The sequence below is a fragment of the Eptatretus burgeri genome, chromosome 16, assembly GCF_056783735.1.
Source record: "Eptatretus burgeri isolate ZD-2024b chromosome 16, Ebu_testis_v1, whole genome shotgun sequence".
NCBI classification, from domain to species: domain Eukaryota; kingdom Metazoa; phylum Chordata; class Myxini; order Myxiniformes; family Myxinidae; genus Eptatretus; species Eptatretus burgeri.
Window position 1 is genome coordinate 7,547,880 of NC_140976.1, and position 25,968 is coordinate 7,573,847.

Genomic DNA, 25,968 nt, shown 5'->3' on the forward strand with positions numbered 1-25,968 from the left:
GGAATGATGGATGTCACATGAGGTTGTGGGTTTTTCCATGCCTCGGAAAAACTCATTTTATATCGTGACGTCATAATGCAAACAAGTCATCGGAGTTGAAAAGAGATGGCGGAAAATAATTACCGTTTGTCACTTGAGTCAAACGAGTGAGCAACATGACATGACGTCACAATTGCGGTCGAATGATTGTAATTCGCACAGCAAATCAATTCTTCGCTGGAACGGTCAAGTAATTGAGGATAACCAAGTAATTTATTTTTGGAGAACTTCTATATATGCGTTTAATGTGGTGAATAATTATAATCGATCTGAGAAGATAAACGCTTCATGGACAGGCTCCATATTGAGTCGCGTTGTGAGGAATACTATTACTCTTCGAGGATCGTGGTCAAGACAAGAAGCTTGGTTTCTGTCAGGCCTCACCCCCTTTTATAAGGAAGAGGACAAGAAGAAGAAGATCTGGATAAAACGCTTGAAGAAGAAGAAGATCTGGATAAAACGCTTGAAGAAGAAGAAGATGTGGATGAAACGCTTGAAGAAGAAGATCTTGATAAAACGGTTGAAGAAGAAGAAGATCTGGATAAAACGCTTCAGGCTTGACTGACAAAAATATTTCGTGAAAGGAAAAAGATAAATGCATGACGTCTATTTTTTTTATATTGTAATTTCAACATAATCGTTTTGCAAATAGCTGAGTGGTTGAAGTTGTTTTGTTAAGCGGTGTATAGGTTGACGTCGCAGTTTAGTCTTAAATTTAATGTTTGTGGTAATATTTATATTTCAAACCCCTTTGAAGAAAGGCGTAGATACACAGTACCTTCAGTACAAGTAAATTATTTGAAGTGCAAGTGATCAAAAAATACCTTTTCGCCTCCTTGTCGTTACCATAGCAACGCGAGGGTTTCTCGTTGCCGTCGCCGTTGTGCGCGTGTGAGGAGCGAGGTTGGTTTTACCTCAGTGCGAACGAAGGATGCGCATTCTGACGTGAAAATACCACATCCATCGGGCAATTGAACCAGATCGTTTGCAAGTACTGTATACTTTATTGCGGCACTTTGGAACTTTTTGTTTTAAAGCGATGAACGAAGATAATTGGAAATTAATTTGCGTGAGATCGTTCATGCGATTTGTGAGTGAAATTCACAGCCGAGTCGCTTTGATCATTGTGTTTGGTCATTTCTATCAGTTATACCTTTACAGGTACGTGTCCTATTTCGTAATTGCGAACCGTTTTGGCTTTGCTTCCTGTGCTTGGACGGCATGCTCGACGGTGCAGCACCCGACTGGCGCTTCACCAGAACGGCAGTTCACCAACGATCTCGTCATTTCCCTTGGTTTTAAAGGCACGACTGGATAAGTGAGTGTAACATCGCAAGGCTATGATACTTCGCTTCGCAATCCACTATGATTTGGGTCTTTACGTGCTCGATGTCTCTCTCAGTCAGTCAGTCAGTCATTGTGACTTCCTGTTGTTAGGGAAGATGAAGGATGCAGTCGTCCAGGCAGCCATTGACCTCACAGCTGGAGCAGCAGGTATGGCAGGTTACCATGGATTACACGAGTTCATAATGTGGACGATGCCATTCACCGAGTATAGAGACGAGTCGTTAACAAACATGTGGGCATGTTATCAGTAGGGTTATCCATACATGGCAAGTTGGAGGTGATGAGTAATGGGTTGCGAGGAAACCAAAGTGGGTTTTTTGTTTTTATTTCATTAGGGCTTCAAGCATGGCTGAAGCCCTATTGAATTCGTTAGTATTATTATTATTATTTTATTTTTATTTGTATTATTATTAATGTCTTTCTCTCTTTCTTTTTCTTTCACTTTCTTTCCCTTTCTCTCTTTCTCTCTCTTTCTTTCTTTCTCTTTCTTTTTTCCTCTCTTTTTTTTTCTCACTCTTTCTTTCTTTCTTTCTCTCTCTTTCTCTTTCTTTTTTTCTCTCTCTTTCTTTCTCTCTTCTTTTCTCTTTTTTTCTTTCTCTTCCTTTCTTTCTCTCTCCTTTCTCCCTCTTTTTTGTCTTTCTTTCTCTCTTTCTTTCTTTCTCTTTCTTTTTTTTTCCTCTCTTTTTTTTCTCACTCTTTCTGTCTTACTTTCTCTTTCTTTTTTTCTCTCTCTCTCTTTCTTTTTTTCTCTTTCTCTTTCTCTCTCTTTTATTCTCTCTTTTATTCTCTTTCTTTTTTCTCTCTTTTTTCTTTCTCTCTCTTCTTTTCTCTCTTCTTTTATCTCTCTTTCTTTCTCTTTCTCTCTCTTTCTCTCTCTTTTTCTCTCTCTCTCTATATCTATCATTCTTTCTCTCTCTTTTTTTTTCTCTTTCTTTCTCTCTCTTTTTTTTTTCTCTTTCTCTTTCTCTCTCTTTTATTCTCACTCTTTTTTTTCTCTCTTTTTTTTCTCTCTCTCTCCTCTCTCTCTCCTCTCTCTCTCCTCTCTCTCTCTCTCTCTCTCTCTCTCTCTCTCTCTCTCTCTCTCTCTCTCTCTCTCTTTCTCTCTCTCTTTCTCTCTTTCTTTCTTTCTCTCTCTTCCTCTTTTTCTCTCTCTCTCTTTCTCTTTTTTTCTCTTTCTCTTTCTCTTTCTTTCTCTCTCTCTTTCTTTCTCTCTCTCTTTCTTTCTCTCTCTCTTTCTTTCTCTCTCTCTTTCTTTCTCTCTCTCTCTTTCTTTCTCTCTCTCTCTTTCTTTCTCTCTCTCTTTCTTTCTCTCTCTTTCTTTCTCTTCAAACGGGGTAAAAACGTTTTTCGAGAGGTTTACATTGACACAAAGTACACCATAATACCGAGGTGGTAGTTTATTAACGAGGTGGTGTTGAAGTTGTTCCGAACTCATCTCACGTGTTCACTTACCGTCATAGTCAAAGTACGGACTCATCTAACCGATCGTGAATCATCAAAAGAGTGAAGATCAATCAAACTGACATGGCCACGACCTGACGGACGAGTCTCTTCATGTGACTGTGCTCGCCATTGTGTTCACCACAGGCTTTCTTGGTCGTTCTGACGAGATCTCTCGGAGGATCAAACGTATGACCCGGGAAGGTTTTACAGAAGGAGTTCGTTTTGCATGTGAGGAGATCACGTGACCTCATTTGACGAGCGCCCTCAGCAATCGATCTTGTTCTTGCGAACTTGTGAGAATCTCTCGTTGACCCTGTTACCGTTGAAATAACACCAGGTGCGTTGACTCAGCCTTTCTTCCTTCCAAGGTCGGCAAAATGAGTGCAAGCTTACTGGTAACAGGGGCACTGCATCAGCGGCACAACCGCGCTTCCAGAAAAATGATGCAACCAGCAGGCACAGGCTGCATATGAAACAACAACCTAAACGATATCTCGTGGCACTAATTTCTATTCCAAATTCAAATGGTAATAAACAATGTAATGGGTTACTGCCTTCCAGCCAACGGAATAGGATGGGATACTGCACTGTACTCAAACCTGGAGCTCTCTCTCTCTCTGTAGGTCTTTGTTACCTCTGCCACCAAAGGTGAAGGAGGTTATGTTTTCACCCCTTTCTGTCTGTTTATCTGTTTGTTTGTGTACAGCATATCTCAAAAAGTTGTGGACAGATCCAGATGAAATTTTGTGGACAGGTTCGGTGTGTGACAAGGATGAACTGATTAGATTTTGGTGAAGATCCGGATCCGATTACGAAAATTTTTGAAGTGATTCTTCACCATTGAGAGATGGGGCCAAAAATGATATTTATCGCACAATATCTCAAAAAGTTGTGGACAGGTTCGGTGTGTGACAAGGATGAACTGATTAGATTTTGGTGAAGATCCGGATCGAATTACAAGAATTTTTGAAGTGATTCTTCACCACTGAGAGATGGGGCCAAAAATGATATATATCGCACGATATCTCAAAAAGTTGTGGACGGATTCGGATGAAACTTGTTGGACAGGTCGGATGTGTGACAAGGATGAATTGATTTGATTTTGGTGAAGATTAAATTTTTTTCATTTCATTTCAAAGGCTGAGTCTTTGGGCCTCTCACTCTCTCACCACAGGCAGGTCGGTGGTATTTCTGTCATCTACCATGTCCTCTCCGGTCTCACCCCCTCATGCTTTGTCTGCGATTTGTCCCCACCATATTTCTGCAGAGCGCTCAAGGTCCACTAACAACCCCCTTCTGGTAAAACTACCAAAATCACGAATCACTGCTCACCTTCACTCTTTCATTCCTCTTTTTCCCCGCCTTTGGAATAAACTCCCACACTCTCTTCAATCCCATTCTTCCCTCCACGCCTTGAAAACAGCCGTTCACCACCACCTCTTATCATCCCCCATCCAAAACTTCGATCTTTTCTACCCCCGTAAATCCACCCCAAACCCACTTCCTTCAAATTTCCTGCTTTTCTTCCTGAAAGTCCCTGTCATGCTCATCTTGTATACCCCATGTTCCCTGCCCCATCCCTCTCCCTTCCACAGATCTTCTAATGTCTCTGTTCCCCACTGTTTTGTCCTTCCCTCTCCCGCCCCTCTTATCTCATGCCCCCACTTGCTGGGCGTTGTGTGTTATCTTTCATACGAGCCTCGACAAGGTATACAAAAAAAAAAGATCCGGATCCGGATCTGGATACGAGAATTATTGAATCTTTAAAGTGATTCTTCACCATTGAGAGATCGGGCAAAAAACGATATAGTACTGTATAGCATGATATTTCAAAAACGTGTTGGGCCCGATATGTTCTCGTGGATCAGGCATTGCATGGCGGAGGTGTGTGCTCTACTGAGTGCCCTTCCAGTTATAAGAGAGTATCATGTGTCCTATTTCATTATCTTATATGACGGTTTGAATTTGGTAATTTGTGAACACCTTGTATGAATGAAAACAATCCGGATGGAGTCCAATCCTGTCATTTAAAATACTTGAAAGTAATGATAAATATCACCAAGTGGAAGAGCAAATTGGAAAGCACAGATCGATTAATTCGTGGTGACGGCAATATGGTCGACGTGATACTGCGTGCGGAATCCTAGAGGACGTCGATGTGGCCTTCAGTGAGGGAAAGCTCATGACGTCACACAGCCAATAGACGAGACACAAGATGACGAGGGTGATATCTTGGCATATCGACTACAGGTCTATCAGTCCATGTGTCAATCCTTGCGAGTAGAATGGAAGTGAAACATTGCGTTTTACAAATTTATCCTACTTTCAAGCCAATACGGGTTTCAACCACATTAAAACGGGTCAAACCCGTAAAATCTGGGTCACTTGCCATGTATGGTTATCTTCTACTAATTAGGTATTTGTAGTTAAATATCAGTCGGTGGCTTTAATACTGTCTGACAGTATGTCCGTCTCGTTGAATGATCAGGGGGTGCAGCATATGTTTTTTGTGGACAACCATTTGATACAGTTAAGGTGAAGATGCAGACATATCCACAGCTGTACCGTGGTGCCAGGCATTGTCTTCGTACTGTCTACCAACAGGTTTGGAATTGTCTATTTCTGCATGTTGTTATAGTTTCATTTTTAATGTCTCCATGCATGATTCTATGTTTGAGTTCTTGAGATGAGATTATGGACAATACTGTACTGTATGCTCTGCATTGTTTTTGCTTTATTAATAAAATAATCTAATATATAAAGTTCTTTCTAACCACTGACTGACTCAAAGGCTCACTGATATAAATGTTTAGTACCTTCTCGGTGGGGTAAAAAGCTGAAATTTTACAAACTGCTGCAACTCGAAGCCAATATCTCAGGAAAAATCACAAAACAGTCAGAAATTGCCCGTAAACGAAAATATCCGAAAATAAGAGTGAGCCGGTGCAGGCTCTGTCTGCTCACTGCTGGCAGACAAAGGAGCTGACACTGGAACTGGTTGCTGGACATCGATAATAAAGAGTTCATTCCAATTACTAATTGTTGATTTACTTGAATTATTTAGTTGCTTACACAATGCAACCACAATGGGGTTTTTAAACAGTCGAAGGAGACGGGACTTTATACATTAGAAAGGAAGCAATTAAAGTGATTCCTCTGTCTATATCTCTGATCTATGATGTCCTTAAGTATTGATATTGTTATGTTTGCAGAGGGGCGGGGGTAGATATTACCTTAGAGAAATGGAGAGTAGTATGGTCCGTGTAAGGGTAGTTAGCCCATGTTGATGTGATGGACATCTCGCCACCACTTCTATGCTCTTGACATAGACAAGCCCATTGAACACGTCTCATCAAGCTGTCATCATTGTGCGTCCTTGAAGAATGTGCCTCACGATTAGATTCCACACACAGTTCACTGCAGATTCTCCAGAGAAGGTTGGCCTTTCCTTCGCTGCTGATGTCCTAAAACGGGGACGACAAGTGACTCACTGATCTCCCGGACTCAGAACGGACACACAAACCATTACGCCACTGAGTCTGGGACATATTGAATATATTGAATGTAAAAGCTATTTTCAAAACATAATACAAGTAGCTCTGGTTTTTATTGCCTTTTTGAAAGGAACTTGTTTTGCCAGGATATCATGCGCTTGAATTTTTGTTTATGAAATACTGATAATGTTTGTTGCAATAGTCTATTGATAGAAACAGCAAACATGCCTGGTGTTGATAAATGTTCAAAAGTGATAGTTCCTTCATTAAATAATTAGCTTATGACAGGCAATAGACATTTCTATTCGGGTATGTCGATCTCCTCCAAACTCAATGCTTTCTTCAAACTTCATATTTTTTCTTTGCTATCCTCCCCCTTTTCCCTTCATTTCTTTTTCAATTCTCTCTTTATTAAGTGGGCCACCTCTTCCCGTGTGTTCAGGAAGGCATGATTGGTTTGTACAATGGGACTTGGCCAGCCCTGGTGGCCAATGTCTCAGAAATGGCTGTCCTTTTTGCCTGCTATGGGTTTTGCCGTAACGTGGTACGCTTCATCACGGGGGCTTCGGAATGCGTCCCACTCAGGTGCAAGACTGTAAATGTACCGATGACGGGTATTCTGTTGGATTTGTGTTGTGACTTGAATAAGTAAATTGAGGAGCTGGTTGATACGGTGATGGTTGAGGAGTTGGTTGAATGGGTGATGGTTGAGTGGGTTATGGCTGAAGAGCTGGATGATGGGGTGGTGGTTGTGGAGCTGCTTGAGGGGATGATGGCTGAGAGGGTGATGGTTGAGGGGGTGATGTTTGTGGAGGTGATGTTTGTGGAGGTGATGTTTGAGGAGCTGGTTAAGTGGATGATGTTTGAGGGGTTGGTTGAGACTTTCAATAGAATCTGTAATACTCTTTTCAATAGTAATGTGCAAGAGGCCATGGCAGGCTCATTGGCAGCTTTCTTTGGCTCCTTTGTACTTACTCCCACCGAGCTGGTGAAGTGTCGGCTCCAAGCACAGCATGAGATGCGGACAGAAGGAAGACACTCACCACAGTGAGTGACCGCAGTGTATCCCGTGTCTGTGCATCTATAAACATTTATCCCAAGTTTAAATGAACGATTGGTAAAGATGCATTGTGATGTAGTTATTCAAATCAGTTGTCGATTTTCTTTTACGTGATTAAAATCGTTCAAAAAATATTTGTGATGAACTTTTCACTCCTGTTAATGTTAAATAACCCTCTCAAGGTTGTTTGGCTGTGATGATGTCCTCAGTATTCAAAACTTAATAAAATAGGTAAAGAGTCATTTGCAACCATATGGTGTTTGTTTTAGATGTTTAAAAGACTTGTTCAAAAACTTCTTGAGAATCTTCTGCATTCGAGTCCTTCTCGGAATCGAGGAGTTAATTCAATTTCACTCCTCATTCGCAGTGCTTCAAAGTAAAGATGATATGAATTCTAGCCATGCATGGTTAAATGGTTATTTTCATTTTTTACTTGAAAGGATAATTTGTTGACATAATTTATGTTTTTGTGGTTCCTCAATACTTATCCATCCCAGTAAGGCCTGGGCGGTAGTGCAAGCGGTCCTCAGGGAGGCAGGATTTCGGGGCTTGTTTACAGGCCTGACGAGCACGATCGCCCGAGAGATGCCTGGATACTTCTTTTACTTCGCTGGATACCAGTGGACACGTTCTATGCTTACAACTCCAGTCTGGACCAATAACTCACTCGGTCAGACCAATATCCTCTTTTGAAAGTAACATTAATGTATTCATTCATTAATTCTTTCACAGTACCATATTTGTCATGACTAACTTGATTAATTTGTGGGTCTGACAAGCTGCTGCAGAGGTTGCACGCTTATCTTGAGCGGTCCAGTTTAGTTTTAATTCACGACATGAATACAAACTGTCTTGGTGCTTCACAAGCAGGACATTGAATCACAAAATGCCCCATCTCTCAAGTGCACATTAAGCCGGGTCTACTAGCATTAGCTGGTGGACGTTAAAGATCCCACAGTGTCTTTTGTGAAAAGTAGGCTAGGTATCGCTGGCACCATGATCAAATTACAAATTTCTGACAAAATAGATTCCAGTTGAACGTCCGAGCTGTCCAGCCCAATTGTGTAGACTTGAACCCAACTTCCTCCTCTGCCAAATAACACAGCATTAGCTGGACTTACAAAAAAATAACACATTAGCTGGACGTCTGACCTTAGAACCAAGAAAAAAAATGTTGAAAGCTGTTTTTTTTTTTTTCTTTCAGAAAAGTTGCTTTGATGTCTTTCTAACACCATGCAGTAAAGTCCCCAAAAATCGCACTTGAAGAAAACTCAGAATCCAAGATGGCCACCATCACAATTCATGAATATCAGCAAAACATTTAAAGAGTATTAACTTTGTTAGCACTTGTCATAGGAGGATGATTTTGGGGTCTAGACTCTAGACCCACGTTTTGGGGTATGGGGAATTCAAGGGAACCCTCAGAATTTCAATTTGAGGTCATCTTAACAACATAAACCACGATCTTTTCTACCCCCATAAATCCACTCCAAACCCACCTCCTTCAAGTTCCCTGCTTTCCTTCCTGAAAGTCCCTGTCATGTAAGGACCAGAGAGTCCCTGTAGTGTCCATCTCGTTTACTATGTGTACCCCGCCCCATCCCTCTCCCTTCCAAAGATCTCCTCATGTCTCTTTTCCACACTTTTTTCCTTCACTTTCCCGCCCCTCTTGTCTCCTGCTCTCCTTGTTGTGCGTTTCTGTGTGTTCACTCTCATATGAGCCTTGACAGTGTATACAAAAAAAAAATGAAAATTAGTAACTATTTGTCACAGGAAAATTATTTTGGGGTCAAGATCCAGGTTTAGGGGTGTTAGAACTTCAATGGAGTTCTCAGAATAACCTCAAGACTCAACACAGGAGGACTTCTCTTTAAAATATCAAATTGAATCCAATTTTGCATAAGTAAGATAACCATACAGTATTTGTCAGCAAAATAGTAGATCCTCCTGGTGTTAATTTTTTGTATCACTCTGGTGTTAGACATTGACTTTATCCTTCAGTATTTTGCAGAATTAGTTATTCTTATGGAACCGGTCATTCTCTATCAGAGCGGATGTGGTGTTAATGAGTGAATAAGCAATCATTTCGGAATGTTCTCCCCTCACAGTGGCAGTGCTATGGCTCTGGTGACAAAACTTGAAGGATGTTACTTCAATGTGCTTCTATTATACATGAGAAAGTTGATAATCTTGTATCCAGAAATGACAGTTTTCTCTTTCATTTTCAGACATTGTCTGATGATGGATCTGTTGTGAAATTTCTGTGGCTATGCGATTACTTTGGATCTTGGTCACATCCAACAGAAGGGTCTGCCAAGTATCTTGAGTATTGGTGCTGAGCAGGGAGATGGCTTGCATGCAAAATTGGAGAAAAAGACTCTGCCAATCCCCATTCATGCCAAATGTCGGCAAGACAACACTCGGCCGTCAAATATTGCCCACTGTAAGATACAGAGAGAAGAGGAGTCTACTGATAGAGAAAATAATCTGCAAAACCGTGTTCTCAAGCTCTAGTTTTTGAAATAAAATCTGACTGTACTGTGTTTGGCCCATCAAAGACTATAAAGGAAAAGATCAGAGAGGACGGTTGAAAAATCGTGATCAAAGTCATGAAGCTGAAAAGAAACCACTGTTGCAATCTATTATCACGAAAGCCAATGAACGCGATGATGAATGGGGGGTAATGGTGAATCTTCACATGTAAAATATTTATGATCTTATCGCTTGCTAAAGGGAGATACTGAAGGGAGATCATGACTGCCAGCTACGTTTCAACTGCAGTAAGCAGCTTGCTGGCAATCCAGATAGTGAGAAAATACTGGCCAGTTGGATCAGTGGTGAGCCATAAGCATGAAGCTTTCAAAAACTTGTGCGTCTGGAGACGCCCACCCAGAAATGGTTGCGTTAATGGACGGTTTTCTGGAAGGAGAGGAGGGATACTCGTCAAAACAGCTTGGCAATAAGTTGAAAGAGTATTTTGGCCAGGTAATGATAGCTACGAGTGAGCCGAGAAAGGAAACCATCTATATCTTCCTGGATACTGACAATATAATCCTCAGATCTAACTATGAGTGCAGTGGTTTGACACAGGATGCTATTATAGACATGGCTGCCACTCTTATTCCGGATGACATACATTCAAAAGTGTACAATACCATCCAATATCCTAAAATGTGTCAATTTGTATTATGCACTCATGCTGAGGGGGAAGAAGTTGTATGATCTGTCAGGTGATCTTGTGAATTTCATATCAGACAATGCTGATATCAATGTCCTTACACCTACAGATCGAGGTGCATGGCATACTATGGGTGGTATAGCATGTGTGATCCTTGCAGGCACAGACAAAGCTCAGCCTGTCCTCCCTCATTCCACTCATCACCATGCCCACTGTTCAGATAGGTCAGTTTGGTCAAGTTCTGATCAAAGTAAACAAAAATAACCTACTGTCATCGGTCTCAAATTGGTCATAATTGACCCATCTGAACTTCCTAAACCAAACCCACCACTTCTCCAGCTGGCTAAATCCTTTGATAATGTTTGGTTGACAAGCTTTTCCCTGGGTATCGCTGTGGCACAATGTCCCTCATGGAGTTGTTTCATGGAAATGGCAGTGAAGAGTGAAACACACCAGAAAAGCAGGATCAAGATTTTGCCCTTCATAAATCAGGATCCCTCCCAACCAGTAACCATTTTCTCTGCACTCACTTTTGCACAGAAAGCGTGTGAGTAGTACGGTTGGGAGTGTCCAGTCACCTTCGGTCAGCCTCTGTCCATCAAAGCAGCTGAAATTGTCCAATCCTTTCCAGATCTCAACAATATCATTGTCAGGCTTGGAGGGTTTCATTTGCTCTTGTCATATATGGGGTCCATTTATTATATAATGGGTTATAATGATTTGGAGTCCCTGTGGGGGACAGTCTGTGCCCCAATACAGTTGTCATATGATGACAGGGCATGCAATGCACGTGCTCTTCATACCCATTTCCTAACATCAGTCGTGCTCATGACGAACTTACTTGAGACATCGGGTTGTTTCGGTGGGGAGAATATCAATCGCCTTCTTGCTGTGCACAAGGTGCTTCTCACCGGTGAGTGTGCCACCGATATTGTGCTGAATGAGGTGGTGGACCGACAACTAACTCAACTTATAGGCGATATGATGGCAGATGCAGCCAGACAAAGTCGTGCTGGGAGATTTTGGATAGAATATGTATAAAGCATGTGTGAGTGCAATTGCACTTCATTCGATCAGAGTGCACGGGAGATTGGGATCTGTATCTCCATGCCATCAGTGACATGACCCCAGCCTTTTATTGGTGCAGGTCATCTCGCTTATGCGAAATCCATCCATCTCTACTTTGACAGTGTGAAAAGGTTACCTGGGGTCATGGGCGAGGACAAGTTCCTTTAGTTATCTGAGCCAGGTTGCTTCACTATCAGAAGAGCAGACATGTTCTGGAGTGAAATGTTTACAGAGCAGACCATTGAGTTACAACTGATGTGATTGTTTAAGACATCCGAAGGTCTGGCTAATGGTAGGGGAATTTCTGCAGCACTCTGACAAAATGGGTCGATGTCACACTTTGTTGTGTAGCTATCTGCAATGTGCTCAATGAGTTATGTGGTGTTCACAGTCACACATCTGACCAGCATGTCACCTTGTGTGCCTGCAGCACTGCACGAGATGCTAAAGACTATGGAACTTTTGTCAATTCGTTTCATGTCCATTCTCTCTTCTCGTATCAGGAGCATGATGGCCTTGTCTCCATCTCCAATGGGATTGTAGCAGATGAGGCAGTGAATGCAGACGAGGCCCATGCAGTCGGGAAAGCAGCAACAGAAGTAATGACAGGCCACAACTACACTGACATCAAATTGAAGCGGAAAGATAGAGCTACCTCCATTCACGGTGCAAAAAGTCAAGTATCGGTCGAAAGACAGGACGTGGAGGTCAACATCACCCTCCTCTTCATGCGTGTGACATGTATAATTAAGCACAAAACTGAGATGCAGGAGTTTCTACGCTTTGAGTTCGGGAGGCAGCTGCCACCCATATTTGACAAAGGGATAATGCACAAGAACACCAAATGTGTCCTCGCAAACATCTTGAAATCGAAAGTGAACGTTCTTCTGGAAATTCCGCAGAACGCCTAATTCGTCCTTGATTGAAGCCATCTTTTGCAGAGTGTGGATTGACCCATTGACACAACCTATGACCAGATGTGTGACACATATGTAGCACAGTCCTCAACAATTATGGCCCTGAATCCATGATCGTTTTCGGTGGATATGGTTGCACAATGTCCACTAAAGCAGTAGAGCAGCAGTGCTGAGCAATCCAAAATGCCTATACAGACAACATCTTTGAACTTTGTGTGATGATGACCACCTCTCAAAAATCTTTCTTGGCAAACGACAGGAACAAAAAGGATCATCACTAAACTTCTCACAAAGTTTGAGGGCACTGGTGTGGCAAAGAAGTGGAGCATTGCAGATGCTGATTACCTTATTGCTCAAACTGCAATGACAACTGCAGCAGATGATCAAACCAGACATGTTGTAGTTGTAGCCACTGACACTGATTTTCTGGTCATGCTTACTGCTCAGGCGACAGCTGGTATGGATCTGCATATGCTCTTTGGGCTTCACCCAATATCTGTCTGCAGCATTCAGGAAATCCAGCAATCCATCAGTTCAACAGTCAAGGCCCATCTCATATTCATACATGTTGTGACACCGTTTCAGCTCAAAACAACATGGGGAAAAAGAAGGCATTGGCCATTTTTGATAATGGAGAGGAGGACTGGGGTGGGGGGTGCTTAATTCATTTTCTCAGCTATCTCGACTCACGATGAAATTGCTTGCACAGGTGAGCTATTTCTCCTAAAGTTGTATGGCGCAGATTGGTGTACCTCTTTAGACGAGTGTCGTTACATACTGCACATGAGGCGTCGGCAGAACCTCAGTCTCCTCGGCCGGGTTCAAACGAGAAAGCTTGCCTCAAAATTCAGTGGCTGCAAAGTAACACTCGTACAGAGCATACTTAACAGTGAAGCAATGGTTGGGCAACGAGTTGTCTCCCACTGAGTGGTGATGGCAATTCAGATATGGGATGTTATTTCCAGTGGACAATGACTAGCCAGTGGCACCAGATATGGTACTACGCATGGTATGTGGGTACAAGGGAGGCTGTGGGAAGAAATACACTTGCCGCAAGGCTGGTCTGTTCTGCACTCCATTTACTCTGCATGCATTGGGCAAACATGTACCAATACCTGTCCCATTCATGATTCTGAAAATGATTCTGCCTGATCTATGGTATGAGTATGTTCCATCTTCCATTTTCCATGTCTGGCATCATTGAAGATACTGTATTTTGTTTAAATTCCCAAATTATACTTCAAATGTCATCCTCAAATTGAAGTTCTGAGGTTTCTTTGAATTCCCCATACCCAAAAACCTGGGTGCAGACCCCCAAATTATCCTCCTTTGATGAATAATAACAAAGTTATGGCTCTTGTAGTGCTTTGCTGATATTGGTGAATTGCGACGTGGCCATCTTGGATTCTGAGTTTTCCTCAAGTGGGATTTTTGAGGACTTTACTCAATGGTGTTGGGTAGACAAAGCAACTTTCAACATATTTTTTTCCAACTTTAAACTAATACTCCTGTGTTGAAATCCATGAGGAAAGTACGGATATTATGGAGCCGTGAAAGAAGTACTAGTCTGAGTAGCAGTAGATTGAGTCATTCATGCAATTTGAAGGGAACAGTTGACAGTATTTTTGATTTGCATTGATGTTTATCCTTATTATTCAATCATGTTCCTCAGATGTGTTTGAGGATGGAGTAATGGATGCTCATTTTGGAGATGTGTGTGGTAGACCTTTGCTTCTTGAAAGCTCTCAAATCATCACATGTGATGACATTAACGAAAAGAACAGGACAATAATTACTCAGCTTGTGTTAATTGTATTGAGATAGTTTCATGTGGTTGGCATGTTATTGTTATATACTCGTGGTTTGTCTTTCATATGTTATTTTGTGTGAGGGTGACATTGGGGTTGGGGTGGGAGGGGTTCAGAGGGGGCAGGTGCTCAGTGGTTTATGCTCCTACGAGAGTCACTGATGTTGAGAAAGTGCTGAGCCTTAAAAATGTTCCTGCAAGTTCAACCATCATCATTATGCTCAGGTATCATGTTTATAATGACCATGTGAAACGATGTACTTGTGATCACATGTGTGCCCAGGTCACCAGCTGTCTGTAGTAACGGCGGGGGGCGTCGGGGGCATCGTGTTCTGGTTAGCCGTTTACCCGATAGACTCCGTGAAGTCCAGGATGCAGATCAGGGCGGCTCACTGTGCTGGGCACGGTCTCCCACCACCACATCACTTCTTCCACTTCTTCTCTTCCATACTCCGTACTCAAGGTAGTTTGGGGTTTTATCCAGATGTTGTGCACATTTGGAATGAATCATTGCTGTAATGTAAGGTTCTTTTTCTTATGTGTGGTTCTGGATTATTATTATTATTTTTTTTGCCGTGAATGATCTTTGTGAGGTCCTTCAATTGAGGTCCTTGTGAGGTCCTTCGAGACATGGAAAATGGTAATTGCATAGGTTTCCACCTTTGAGGATAAAGTAGAGTTCCCACAATAGGGTCCCGTGACCGTTTTTCCGGGACCAAGGTTTGAAGGTTGATTTTAGTCAATTTGAGGGTGCTGATTAAAATGAGCTGGGGTGAACCTCGTGAAAATGTGGGCTAACTCGGCCAGATGCGAAAATTCAAAATGGCCGCCATGCTACTTCCAGTATATCAAAAATTGCATATCTTTGGTTCTACATGTCCGATTTTTATGATTTTTGGGTCAAAATATATGTTTTGAAGGTCAAGGATGTCATATATTACCATTCCAGATTGTTATATTTCAGGGTTAAGTCACAAAATATGAAATATAACTTTTCAGGGGCCAAATCCAAGATTGTAGTCGAGTAACATCTGGAAAATAGTAAAATATCAATTTTCTTCTCATAATATTATTGGCAGTGAATCTTTTCATGCAAGTAAATGTTTGTTTATATGTGGGAGTGCACAACAAATTGAGACAAGAAGAGAAGGACGCAATCATTGTCTTTATTTTCAGAACATGATGTGTACATAATATCAATTTCTCAACTTTTACGCTGTTCAGGTAGGTTATACCATTCTTTTGTATGTCCCTCCAGTACTTTATCTAGAACAGTAATATGATGAAAGAATATCAACATTCCTTCATTTTGTCTGTCGAGCAACAGTGTTTCAATGGAAAAATGAAATAAAACATGAATTATCTGAATTCCCGGCAATTGACGCTTTCCCGGTAAGTATTCTTGTAATTTGCATTGACCAAAGTTTGACGTACTGTCCAAACTGTCTTTTATCGAAGACAGTCATAATAAAATAATATTAACATCTCTTATATTTTGACTGTGGCAATGTTTTTACAGTTGTAAATGAAATGAAATCTCCATTGAAACACATACATGTAATCCTTCAGTCACTATCTGAGTCGCTGGCTCCAGTCACAAACTTCATCATTACTTTCAGCCTCATCATCGTGCAACAATATCTGTTCTTGTTCAACCAAGTCGTGTAAACTTCTTGGGAGTGCATCATGGGTATACCTCACTGACACACATCTACCATCTTTCATTGTCCATCCATGGTTGGTGGGATTTGGGGGTGCATCCGGCTTGTCATAGTTTAGTTGAATGTAAACTTGGTAGTTAACTCGCGTCACATGCAGATTGTGAGAATCTGGATCTGGTGGGATGCGGGACGTGGACTTGTTTTTCATCTGACCCCACTTCCGTGTTCTGGCTTCACCTAACGTTTTTACTGATTGTGTCATTATAGATGTGTCTAATGGTGAATGTGGCCATTTGCTGAAGCACCTCTTGTGTCACTGGAAGTGTTTTGCCAACATCTTTCAAAAGAATGCGTGCCTCCTGAGTTCCTGTTCCTTTTCATAAACTGTGTTTTTCCCATGTCCATAGAAGCCAGATGTTGTATCAGATCCACTATGGATGTGTAATGGGATTAATATTTCAGCTACATCATCAGAGCAAAGGTCTCTGCAGCTGATGATTTTGTCTTTCCGTTTGATAGCAAGGGTGCCCTCCAGTTGATGTGCAACATATGCAGAAAGAATCATTACATCTGTGTCCTCGGCATCAATCACGACTGTCTCCATTTTTCCTGCTTTTCGGATTTGCGAATAGATGAAGAACAGCATTGTGTCCGCCTCAATGTGACTACATTCAAATTCTTCCATCCTTTCTCCGGAGGAGATGTTCCAACAATTTTGCCTGCAGGAGTACACAAAGCCAATTTCTCTATGATTCTTTACAAGCTTGGTGAACTCATCCTTTAGAAACTTTTGCAGCCTTTATTTGTTTCCCTGATTGCTGAACAGCACCTCGAAGTTCTTTGTGGCAGGAAATCTATCTGATGTTTTCATGTACACATTTCTGGACCCATCTCTATATGCTGTCGTGGATTTACGACGCTCATGCTCACTGTCTTTGATGGAATTTTCCACACTATAGGCATCATTTACAAAAACAATCTGGCTTGCATTTGGATTCCTTCTGCGAATAACGGAAATAAGCTTTTCAGCATAATCTCCCCACGTGAGGGCAGACCCATCAGCTTTCTCATGATCTTCTGCAGTTGGGTTCGCTAATCTCCACAGGAAACCCATATCGACGAGGGCAATGTACTGATGTGGAAAAGGTTCGACAGGCTGCATGTTTAATTTCTCAACTAACTTTGATTTTTGCACTTTCTTCATGGTACCATTGATGTTAAATATGGGTAAACACTCATCTGTCACGTGAAATTCCATCACCTGTGCGAGAGTAAACTTCTCTTCACCAGATTCTGCCAGCCAAATTAACAATGCCATTGCTCTGTTTTCCATAGCATCTGTCTTTGTCACTTTGCCTGAGACTGAATCCCTAGTTACAGGAGGTTTGCTGAAAGTGTATCTTGAACATCTGTGTATAGTAGCATCAAATGGTGTGTTCTGTGAAAACATTCGTTCTCTGAAGAATTGAGTCACTCTTGTTTCACCATCTTCGTGAGCACTTTCAAAATCACGTACCAGGTCACCTGAGGCAACAACACCGGATACCAGAGCTCTCAGTTGTGGTTTATCCAAGTCAAATGGGTCACAGTCAAACTCAGTGATGCAGCTGTCTAGGTCTTGGACAACCTGTTCGTCAATCTTCAGATGACTGGGGGTATTCTCAATATGCTTCAGAGCAGAGGTCTTCATCTGTGCCAGTGTGTGAAGAGCTGCCCTTACTCTGTTGACTGAGTTCACGTTCCTCGTAGTAATTAACAGCATCTTCTCATTCCACAGAATTTTCAGCCATCCAGCCTTCATCTTGGAACCTTTGTTCATTGTCATTTCAATCCAGAGGTCTCGAGGCAAACACGAATATGGCCTGCCAGTCATTGATTGTGCAAACAATCCATCTCGTAGGTATCTGGCCTTTTCCTCGGGAAGACTACTTACTTCAAGCCAGCGAGCATACTGGTCATTGTCGTAGACATGGAGCCATGTAATGGCATCATCATTCGCAATGAAGCCTTGAATTCATCCCAGTTCCTTGTTTTCACTGCATGGATATTCAGCATCAGAACTTCTACCATGGACATGAAACTCAACCAATACTTAACCATGGAACTGTTAGATGACTCGGCGCTCTGGAACACTTGTTCCACGAAGGACACAATATCTGGGTGAGATTCCAACTCTGAGTTGACTTCCTGCTTTTGCTCTTGAGTTGTGGAGGATTCCTGAAGTATGGCAATCTTCTCCTTTGTATTTTCAGACAGGGGCACCCCATCCTGCATGCCTTCTCTGATCATCTGTCGACTCAGAGCTTCATACATCAACCGAAGACATCTGATGTTACGTTTGTAGTGTTTCCCACGTAGTGCCTTCTCCACTGAACCTTCAGCAATGGCCTGTGCAGCAACCAGTATGTCAGACAAGCCAGAACCATCAAACCGTTTATAAATGGCAGACATGAATGAGCACTGTGTGTGGAAAGGCCCAAGAAATGGCACAATGTCTTTGAAGGCTTCAGGATTTTCATTACTCAGTTGCATCATAACTGCAAAAACTGGTTGATCACCAACTAGCAAAAGAAAGGGCATTCTTTTTTTCTCAGCTGCAGCAACCATCCTGCACATCACTTCGTGGACTACAGATTTGTGTGGAGGCTTAGGAAATGTTAAGAAATAGTATGGTTTGCTCTTTTTCACATGTTGCTGCACAGTAACCTGAAACCCACCAAATGCACCAGTTATTTGTTCATCAGCAGGCATGTTTGCTTGGTCATCTGCACGATGCACCAAAGCATGGATGACACCCCTCTGTCTCTGTACATATGTGTTCTGACAACTAATATCAATCTCTGGACGAGGAGCTGGTTGTCCACGTTTCACTGTTTTATAGGGCTGAACAACATGTTGCTCCAGGCACAAACGTTTCAGGTCTTCTGAACTTGTGGGCAGTGGTCGCATGTCTCTTTCTGCATCTGGTAGAGTTACTTCCAGGTTCTGAGGTTGCACAAACATAACATTGGTGCTGTGTGACGTATCAGCGCCTGTCAGTGTGTCTTCACAGAAGTCGTCATTGTCAAGAATGCCAATTCCAGGAATATTCTCTGCAAGCTTTACTGGACATACATCATTTTTTTCAAGGTCATGCTTTGCCCATGAATCATAGAGTTGAAGAACAGATTTATTGCTGATTCTGAGGGAGAACTTTTTGAGGATGTCCAGAATCTCTCGACTTCGGGTCAGTCCATGCAGTGTCACTGACAGCTGTGTTTGAAATGCAGAGCTTTTTCCTGTGATGTATGACAAAAGCAGCGAGGCAAATGCATGAACCACAGGATCTCTGCTGCTTTCTTCAAAGTTCTGTTTCTGTAGAGTTTTCAACCATGTCAGAAACTTCAAAAGCATGTCATTTGGGGCCTGTGGTGTCTCCAATTCCTTGACACTTGGTGGCCATGCCATTTCAGGAATACTAGCAAGAGCATCTTTCATGTGTCTAGCAACATTGTTGAGCAGCTGATCATCACTGACACCCAATGAATAAATGGCTGCTTCAGTGTAGCTGCCACCAGCTGATGTATCATATACTAGTGTACTTTCATTTTTTCGATGGCGGTCATGAAAGCCAATGTTTTCACCAAATTCTTTCTGAAGCATTTCCTTGATGTTGCTTGACTTCTTGCCACTGGGGTCAAAACCAAATTTTCTCAGTAAGGCCTTATAATCAGACAGCAGGCTCTGTAGAGTTCGCAACTCATGCTCTTCGAACACAACCAAGCGTACATGTTTGAAGAACATCTCTCGTACTTCAGAAAGACGAATATCTTGTACATGGAGCTGACCATCTTCACTGCTTTTTGATGGCGACACATACTTCTTCCAGCAGGACCGGTGACAGCGGATTTCTGCTGCAAAGGGATCTGGTATTGCATCTATAATCGTTAAGATGCGATCACGCATCCTGATGTCTTGGAGGTACACTGTATGTGTCTTGAATGCATACCAGGCATCCATCGTTTGCATAATATGCCATCTGTCCCTGGTGGGGTGTTTTTTCATCTTCCGGATTCATGCACCATACGCAACAGTTTTTGTCATGTATCACCCCACTTGCTGCTCGAGATAGTCTCTGGGGTCGTTCCACAGAACAGCTAGCAGAACAGCTACTTTCTTCTTGGAGTATCTCCTCAGCTGCCAAACTTTTGTCTTGTCTCTTTATTGCCAGCTGTATATGACGTTTACTAGAAAATGTAATCTTGCAAATTTTATGAAAGAACATGTTTTGTGGTCCAGCATCCCAATTCACAGTGTCGTATACTGTTCCAAACCTATCTAGATGATGCCATTGCTATGCTAAAGTCTTCAGATTGTCCCATGATTCAGGGGTAGTATTGGATTTGTTTTCATCGCAATGCTCACCACAGAGGATGCACTTGTGGCTTTCTTCACTCTCCTCACGTCTCTTTTCTACCTTTTCCCTTGGACGACATGGCTATGACTCATTCAAGGATCTCTGTAATAAATTAAAAGTGTGTTAAAACGTAGTAACATTTCAGTTTACTTAAAACCTATGCATCTTAACTATTCAGGGTGTCTTCCTGGTCTTCTTCGTTGCAGTCAGCTTGCGGCCGTCTAGGATTTTTCTGAAAAATTGATTTAAAAAGCATTTTTTAAATTCTAATTCTTATACTTAACAAGATATTATGCTGATAAATGAAATATTTGACCTTAAAACATATGTTTAGACCCCAAAATCATAAAAATCGGACAGGTAGAACCAAAGATATGCAATTTTTTAATATACTGGAAGCCGTGTGGTGGCCATTTTGAATTTTCGCGTCTGGACAAGTTAGCCCACATTTTCACGAGGTTCACCCCAGCTCATTTTAATCGGCACCTTCAAATTGACTTAAATCAACCTTCAATCCTTAGTCCCGGAAAAACGGTCACGAGACCCTATTGTGGGAACTCTACTAATATATTTGTGCTGCAGAAAATCTTTCTAAACCTTAATTTATGCTGCACTTTAAAATAAAATATAATTCAAATTTCCTGTGTACTCTTAAAATGAATAGTCTTTGAGACAAATGTTTCGTTCTTCTATTTATTAATTCCCGTATTGCTATGGTATCACAATTCATCTCAAAGACATCATTTTAGCTCAAGTGCACTGTATTTGACGACGGCGTTATTTAACCACCTACTGAGTCGTTCAACCTTCTCAAATATTTTATCAGAATGATGTACAAGATTGAAATTTCACATTCCCATCTTCTTCATTCGGATGCAGCACAAGGTTGCGGGGAGCATCATTGGCTGAGGGTGTGGCTGTGCCACTGATGCAGTACCCCCTGTAGGTGAGGGAAGGAATTTGGAATTTGTTCAGGGTGCCAGCAATACCTGTCCTACTCTTCACACAGGACACCTTGGGATCTTTAACGTCTGCCAACTAATGATAGCAGACGGGACACCCAGTTTAACATCCATCTGAGGGATGGCACACACATCGATGAAATCCATGCCTGTGAAACGACAGCATGACAGTTTATAGCTGGGTTGGGACTTAAACCCAGGCTAAACAGCTTAGAGGTGAGTGTGCTTTCCTCTATCGTCTAGGCCATCCTGTCTGCCCACATTTTCCTTAAAACGGCTGCACAAGTAATTCAAGAGGCTTTTGGGTTCAATTGATAACAGCTATTTTCAGTCACACAACATGTGCACTGCTACAATCAGTAATTTACTCCAATTACTTTATCCGGCTGAGCCCGAGCTAAACAAGGTCAAAGCCATTTATTACTGAAATGTGAAACATCCTACAACAGTACATGCCTACAGAAAACAGACTTTTTGGAATGGTGGCCGCATTTTCCATTCAATCATCCTGTAACCTTGTTTGAACATTCTTCATGGGTAGGCACTGCAACACTGAAAGTTCCGTGTCAATCGCTTAAGCGATTGCGGAGAAAATGCATTAAAAAGCAAATAATGGTGAAAAGTGAGGGACTCAGCCGACGTTACACAACATGGACAAAGATGGTTGTGGATGCCCATTACTCATACATAATATTGTTATGGCCCAGGGTTCAGGGCTCACCACAAGGGGAAGCACTGAAGTTTCTCCCAAACACCCGGTCCTGAGGCCGCTGATCACAGATAACTTTGCGGTCCAACGGGCTGTAGTTCTTACACAGCCCTAGCCGCTTGACTTGGACTACTACTGGCCGAGCAGGTTTATGCTTCAATGTTTCGGCGATACCTTTCTATTGGCGCAGCAACCTAACTCGAGGCCACACCCGAGGCGCCACACACCTGGTGATCTGCCAAACGGAACAGATATGTGCAGCACCGGCAAACAGAGCAATTCAAGTGGGGTACAACTTCCCATCCAACTATACTTGTACACTATGTCAGACAAATGATGGACAACTGAGACTGATTGGAAATACCAACAAACAATTATTTATTTGCACACACACACACACACACACACACAAGCAATCATTTAAAAGTGAGTAATTGCAGGCAAGAATGCAAAAGGCACATAAGAGCAGATTTAATGAACACATATTCTTTCCTTCACAATCTTATTTACACAAGAGACTTGGTCATCATTCAGTTAGGGGAGAAGAAGACAACAAGAAGAACTTGAGAAGAAAAGTGAAGAAAACTAAGGAGAAAAGAACAGTAGGGTTAATTCTTTTCTCCCTCACCTCACAGCCCAACTGGGCTGCACCATAGTCCAAATATACTGGAGAACGGGGAGGAAAGGATGGGGAAGAAGGGCAGTGGCGATGTGGCACGATAGGACATGCAGCCACGTCCCTGAGTTGTCCAGACCCAGCAGGCAAGTCCTCTCCGGCATGCAAGATATGCGACTCACCCTCCTCTACCTCAGATCCTTTCTCCTCAGGACGTCGCTTTTTTGACCATCTCTGAGCCTTATGCTCCTCGCAGGACAACGTTTTAGGACAAGGATAAGCTTTGAGCTCCTTTCTCCCTGCAGGACATCACTTTCTCTCCTCTCGTCTCTTTTACTCCTGCCTTCTTCTTCCTCCTCTCACTCTGAGCTTTCTCCGTCTCAGCACGTGCGAGTCTCCTCCTCATTGGTCCACATCGGATGTGGGCTGGTCCATGATGCAGCTTGTGGAAAATGCCAATGCTTCTGAGGGAACTTTCACAAGTGCCCCCTGCCCTCCCCTCACACACGAAGGATGTGACGAGAGCCCCCACTTCCTCCCTCGTGCACAAGCGTTCATTGTACAGTCCTGCACTGAACCACACGAGAGGCGTCGTCCCACGTGCCATAAACACCAAGCATCATGCTTTGTGCCACGAACATGCATGTGAAAATGGACGCAGTTCCATGCGGTGAAGGTAATCCGATTGTCATGAATGATTAATAACCACAGATGGACCGAATGTGTCCAATTAAACAACGCGCGAACGGAGTGAAAATGGAGAGGGATGCAGTTGGACTGAAGCATGACTGAACGGCCGTGAAGCCAAAGGTAAGACCGATGGGGTGAAGGAGGGATTGGCGAGATGAGGTTTGGTGAAGGGGATTATTGGTGGATTGAGAAAGGCAGAAGAAGGAATGGACTGATTGTGTAAAGGAGGGATTGTTGAAAGGAGCAGGTGGGGGGGGTGGGGGAAGGACCAATGGCATAAAGGAGGAAAGGAGGAAAGGTTGAAAGGAGCAGGGGGGGGATGGACTGATAGGACAAAGGAGGGATTGTTGAAAGGAGTAGGGGGGATGGACTGATGGGGTAAATGAGGGATTGTTGAAAGGTGCAGGGGAGGGGGGAAGAAACGGACTGATGGGGTGGAGGAAAGATTAAAAGGAGCAAGTTGTGGGGGGGGCGGACCGGGGTAGAGGAGGGATTGTTGAAAGGAGAAGGTGTGGGGGGGAGAGGAAACTGATTGATGGGGTAAATGAGGAAAGATTGAAAGTAGCAGAGTGGGGAGTGGGGGAGGAAGACATCACACCAGGAAAGCATGAACTAAACTCAACGCATGCCACCTGAACAACCACGAGAAAGGGGACCAAGGACTATCTACACATAGACTAATGAAATAACTAATCTTCGGGTCACCTCCATGCCCATGTATGCTCTCCCCCTGGGGTAAGTTTCCAAAACCATAATATGTGTATTTTTTATATGGGGCAGTTGTAATATCTTTGAATCCATACACTTATCATGCATTCAGTATAGCTGATCATAAATAATGCCGAAAGAGGAAATTCAGATGGAATATATCTCTGCATAGGGGTCATTTGGCCCAGTCCTAAGGCTTGTCTGGCCTTGGCCATGTACGCATATATTAAGTCAGTCAGTCTCTGTCTCTCTCTCTCTCTCCCTCTCTCCCTCTCTCCCTCTCTCCCTCTCTCCCTCTCTCCCTCTCTCCCTCTCTCTCTCTCTCTCTCTCTCTCTCTCTCTCTCTCTCTCTCTCTCTCTCTCTCTCTCTCTCTCTCTCTCTCTCTCTCTCTCTCTCTCTCTCTCTCTCTCTCTCTCTCTCTCTCTCTCTCTCTCTCTCTCTCTCTCTCTCTCTCTCTCTCTCTCTCTCTCTCTCTCTCTCTCTCTCTCTCTCTCTCTCTCTCTCTCTCTCTCTCTCTCTCTCTCTCTCTCTCTCTCTCTGTCTCTCTCTCTCTCTCCCTCTCTCCCTCTCTCCCTCTCTCCCTCTCTCCCTCTCTCCCTCTCTCCCTCTCCTCGAGTTTTAGCCCTGTATGTTTCCATTTTCAGGATGGAAGGTGTTGTACGCAGGCCTCACCCCAACTCTAATTAGAGCTTTTCCTTCCAATGGTGTGCTCTTCTGGGCCTTTGAGATGACCAGACACTTCCTCAACACCAACCTGCAGCATTAATTTGCCAATATAGCCATGTGACCTCCTTGTTTGGATGGTTCCCATGTTAATTGGGTTTTCCACCTCCTTTCTTACATGGTTTGGACTCTGCGAGCAGTGTTTTGTTGGCGGTGTTGGTTGTTCGGTAGTGTTATGGTTGTTACTTTTGAGTTGTGCAATCATTACAACCACGTACGAGTCATCTTCAATTTTGATTTATCGTCTATCGTTTGTCTATTCTCTCTCATGCAACCAGTCATATTAACTTGCATGGTTCTCTTTTTATGAGTGTTTTCTTTATTCTAAATCACATGCAATCTCTTGTCATCTTTCATATGTAATAAAAATATTTTGGATTGTTTGTAAAATTGTTATTTAATAAAATAAGAAGTTAAATTGTTTAATTGTTCCTTGTTATGTTGATACATGGCTGATAGGATAGCCGAGACTCTTAAGACTCTCGAGGGATTCACACTTATATTACCTCTAAATTGTCTAGCCTTGGTTTGAATCTCATGAGAAACTGCACAAACTAGAAGGGCACTCGGTAGAGCGCGTACCTCCACCACATATTGCCTGATCCACGAGAACATATCGGGCCCATTACATTTTTGAGATATCGTGCTATATGTCGTTTTTAGCCCTATCTCTCAATGCTGAAGAATCACTTGAAAAATTAAATAATTATCCTATCCAGATCCGGATTTTCAAAATCTAATCAATTCTTCCTTGTGTCCACCCAACGTGTCCGTCTCTACCTTGGTGGACACCCACCAACGTGTCCACCAAGTTTCGTCCGAATCCGTCCACAACTTTTTGAGATATCGTGCTATATATCGGTTTCGCACTATCTCTCAATGGTGAAGAATCGCTTTAAAAATTCTAGTAGTCAGATCTGGATCCGGATCTTCACCAAAATCTAATCAGTTCGTTCTTGTCACATACCCAACCTGTCCACAAAATTTCATCCAAATCCATCCACAACTTTTTGAGATATCCTGTACACAAACAAACAGACAGAAAGGGGTGAGAACATAACCTCCTTCACCTTCGGTGGCGGAGGTAAATATCCGTTAATAGCAAGAACCCCAGATTCGACACCTGTAAATGTATTCTCGATCGGGATT

At 42.6% G+C, this 25,968-nt stretch overlaps 1 protein-coding gene across 3 annotated transcripts; it reads left to right on the forward strand.

Moving 5' to 3' along the window:
• LOC147010428 (mitochondrial ornithine transporter 1-like) lies at positions 1 to 25,241 on the forward strand. 3 transcript variants are annotated; one of them, XM_085859738.1, is made up of 9 exons: positions 1 to 1,030; positions 1,201 to 1,357; positions 1,442 to 1,533; positions 5,318 to 5,433; positions 6,766 to 6,908; positions 7,239 to 7,370; positions 7,881 to 8,053; positions 14,637 to 14,816; positions 24,741 to 25,241. In XM_085859738.1, exons 3-9 carry the CDS (start codon positions 1,482 to 1,484, stop codon positions 24,860 to 24,862), a joined length of 918 nt encoding a protein of 305 aa, XP_085715864.1. In that variant the 5' UTR covers positions 1 to 1,030; positions 1,201 to 1,357; positions 1,442 to 1,481; the 3' UTR covers positions 24,863 to 25,241. The 3 variants fall into 3 exon arrangements, with proteins under 3 accessions (XP_085715864.1, XP_085715863.1, XP_085715865.1); XM_085859737.1 differs by having other exon boundaries at positions 3 to 1,030; positions 1,477 to 1,533; XM_085859739.1 differs by lacking the exons at positions 1 to 1,030; positions 1,201 to 1,357; positions 1,442 to 1,533 and adding an exon at positions 2,682 to 5,221.
• Positions 25,242 to 25,968: the final 727 nt, after the last annotated feature.

What these genes read in the sequence shown, in the direction of transcription:
- LOC147010428 (XM_085859738.1), top strand. Translation starts at nt 1,482, where the DNA reads ATGAAGGATGCAGTCGTCCAGGCAGCCATTGACCTCACAGCTGGAGCA. An exon ending in CCTCACAGCTGGAGCAGCAG is followed by an intron (nt 1,534 to 5,317) that starts GTATGGCAGGTT and finishes TTGAATGATCAG; the next exon opens with GGGGTGCAGCATATGTTTTT. An exon ending in GAAGGAAGACACTCACCACA is followed by an intron (nt 7,371 to 7,880) that starts GTGAGTGACCGC and finishes TATCCATCCCAG; the next exon opens with TAAGGCCTGGGCGGTAGTGC.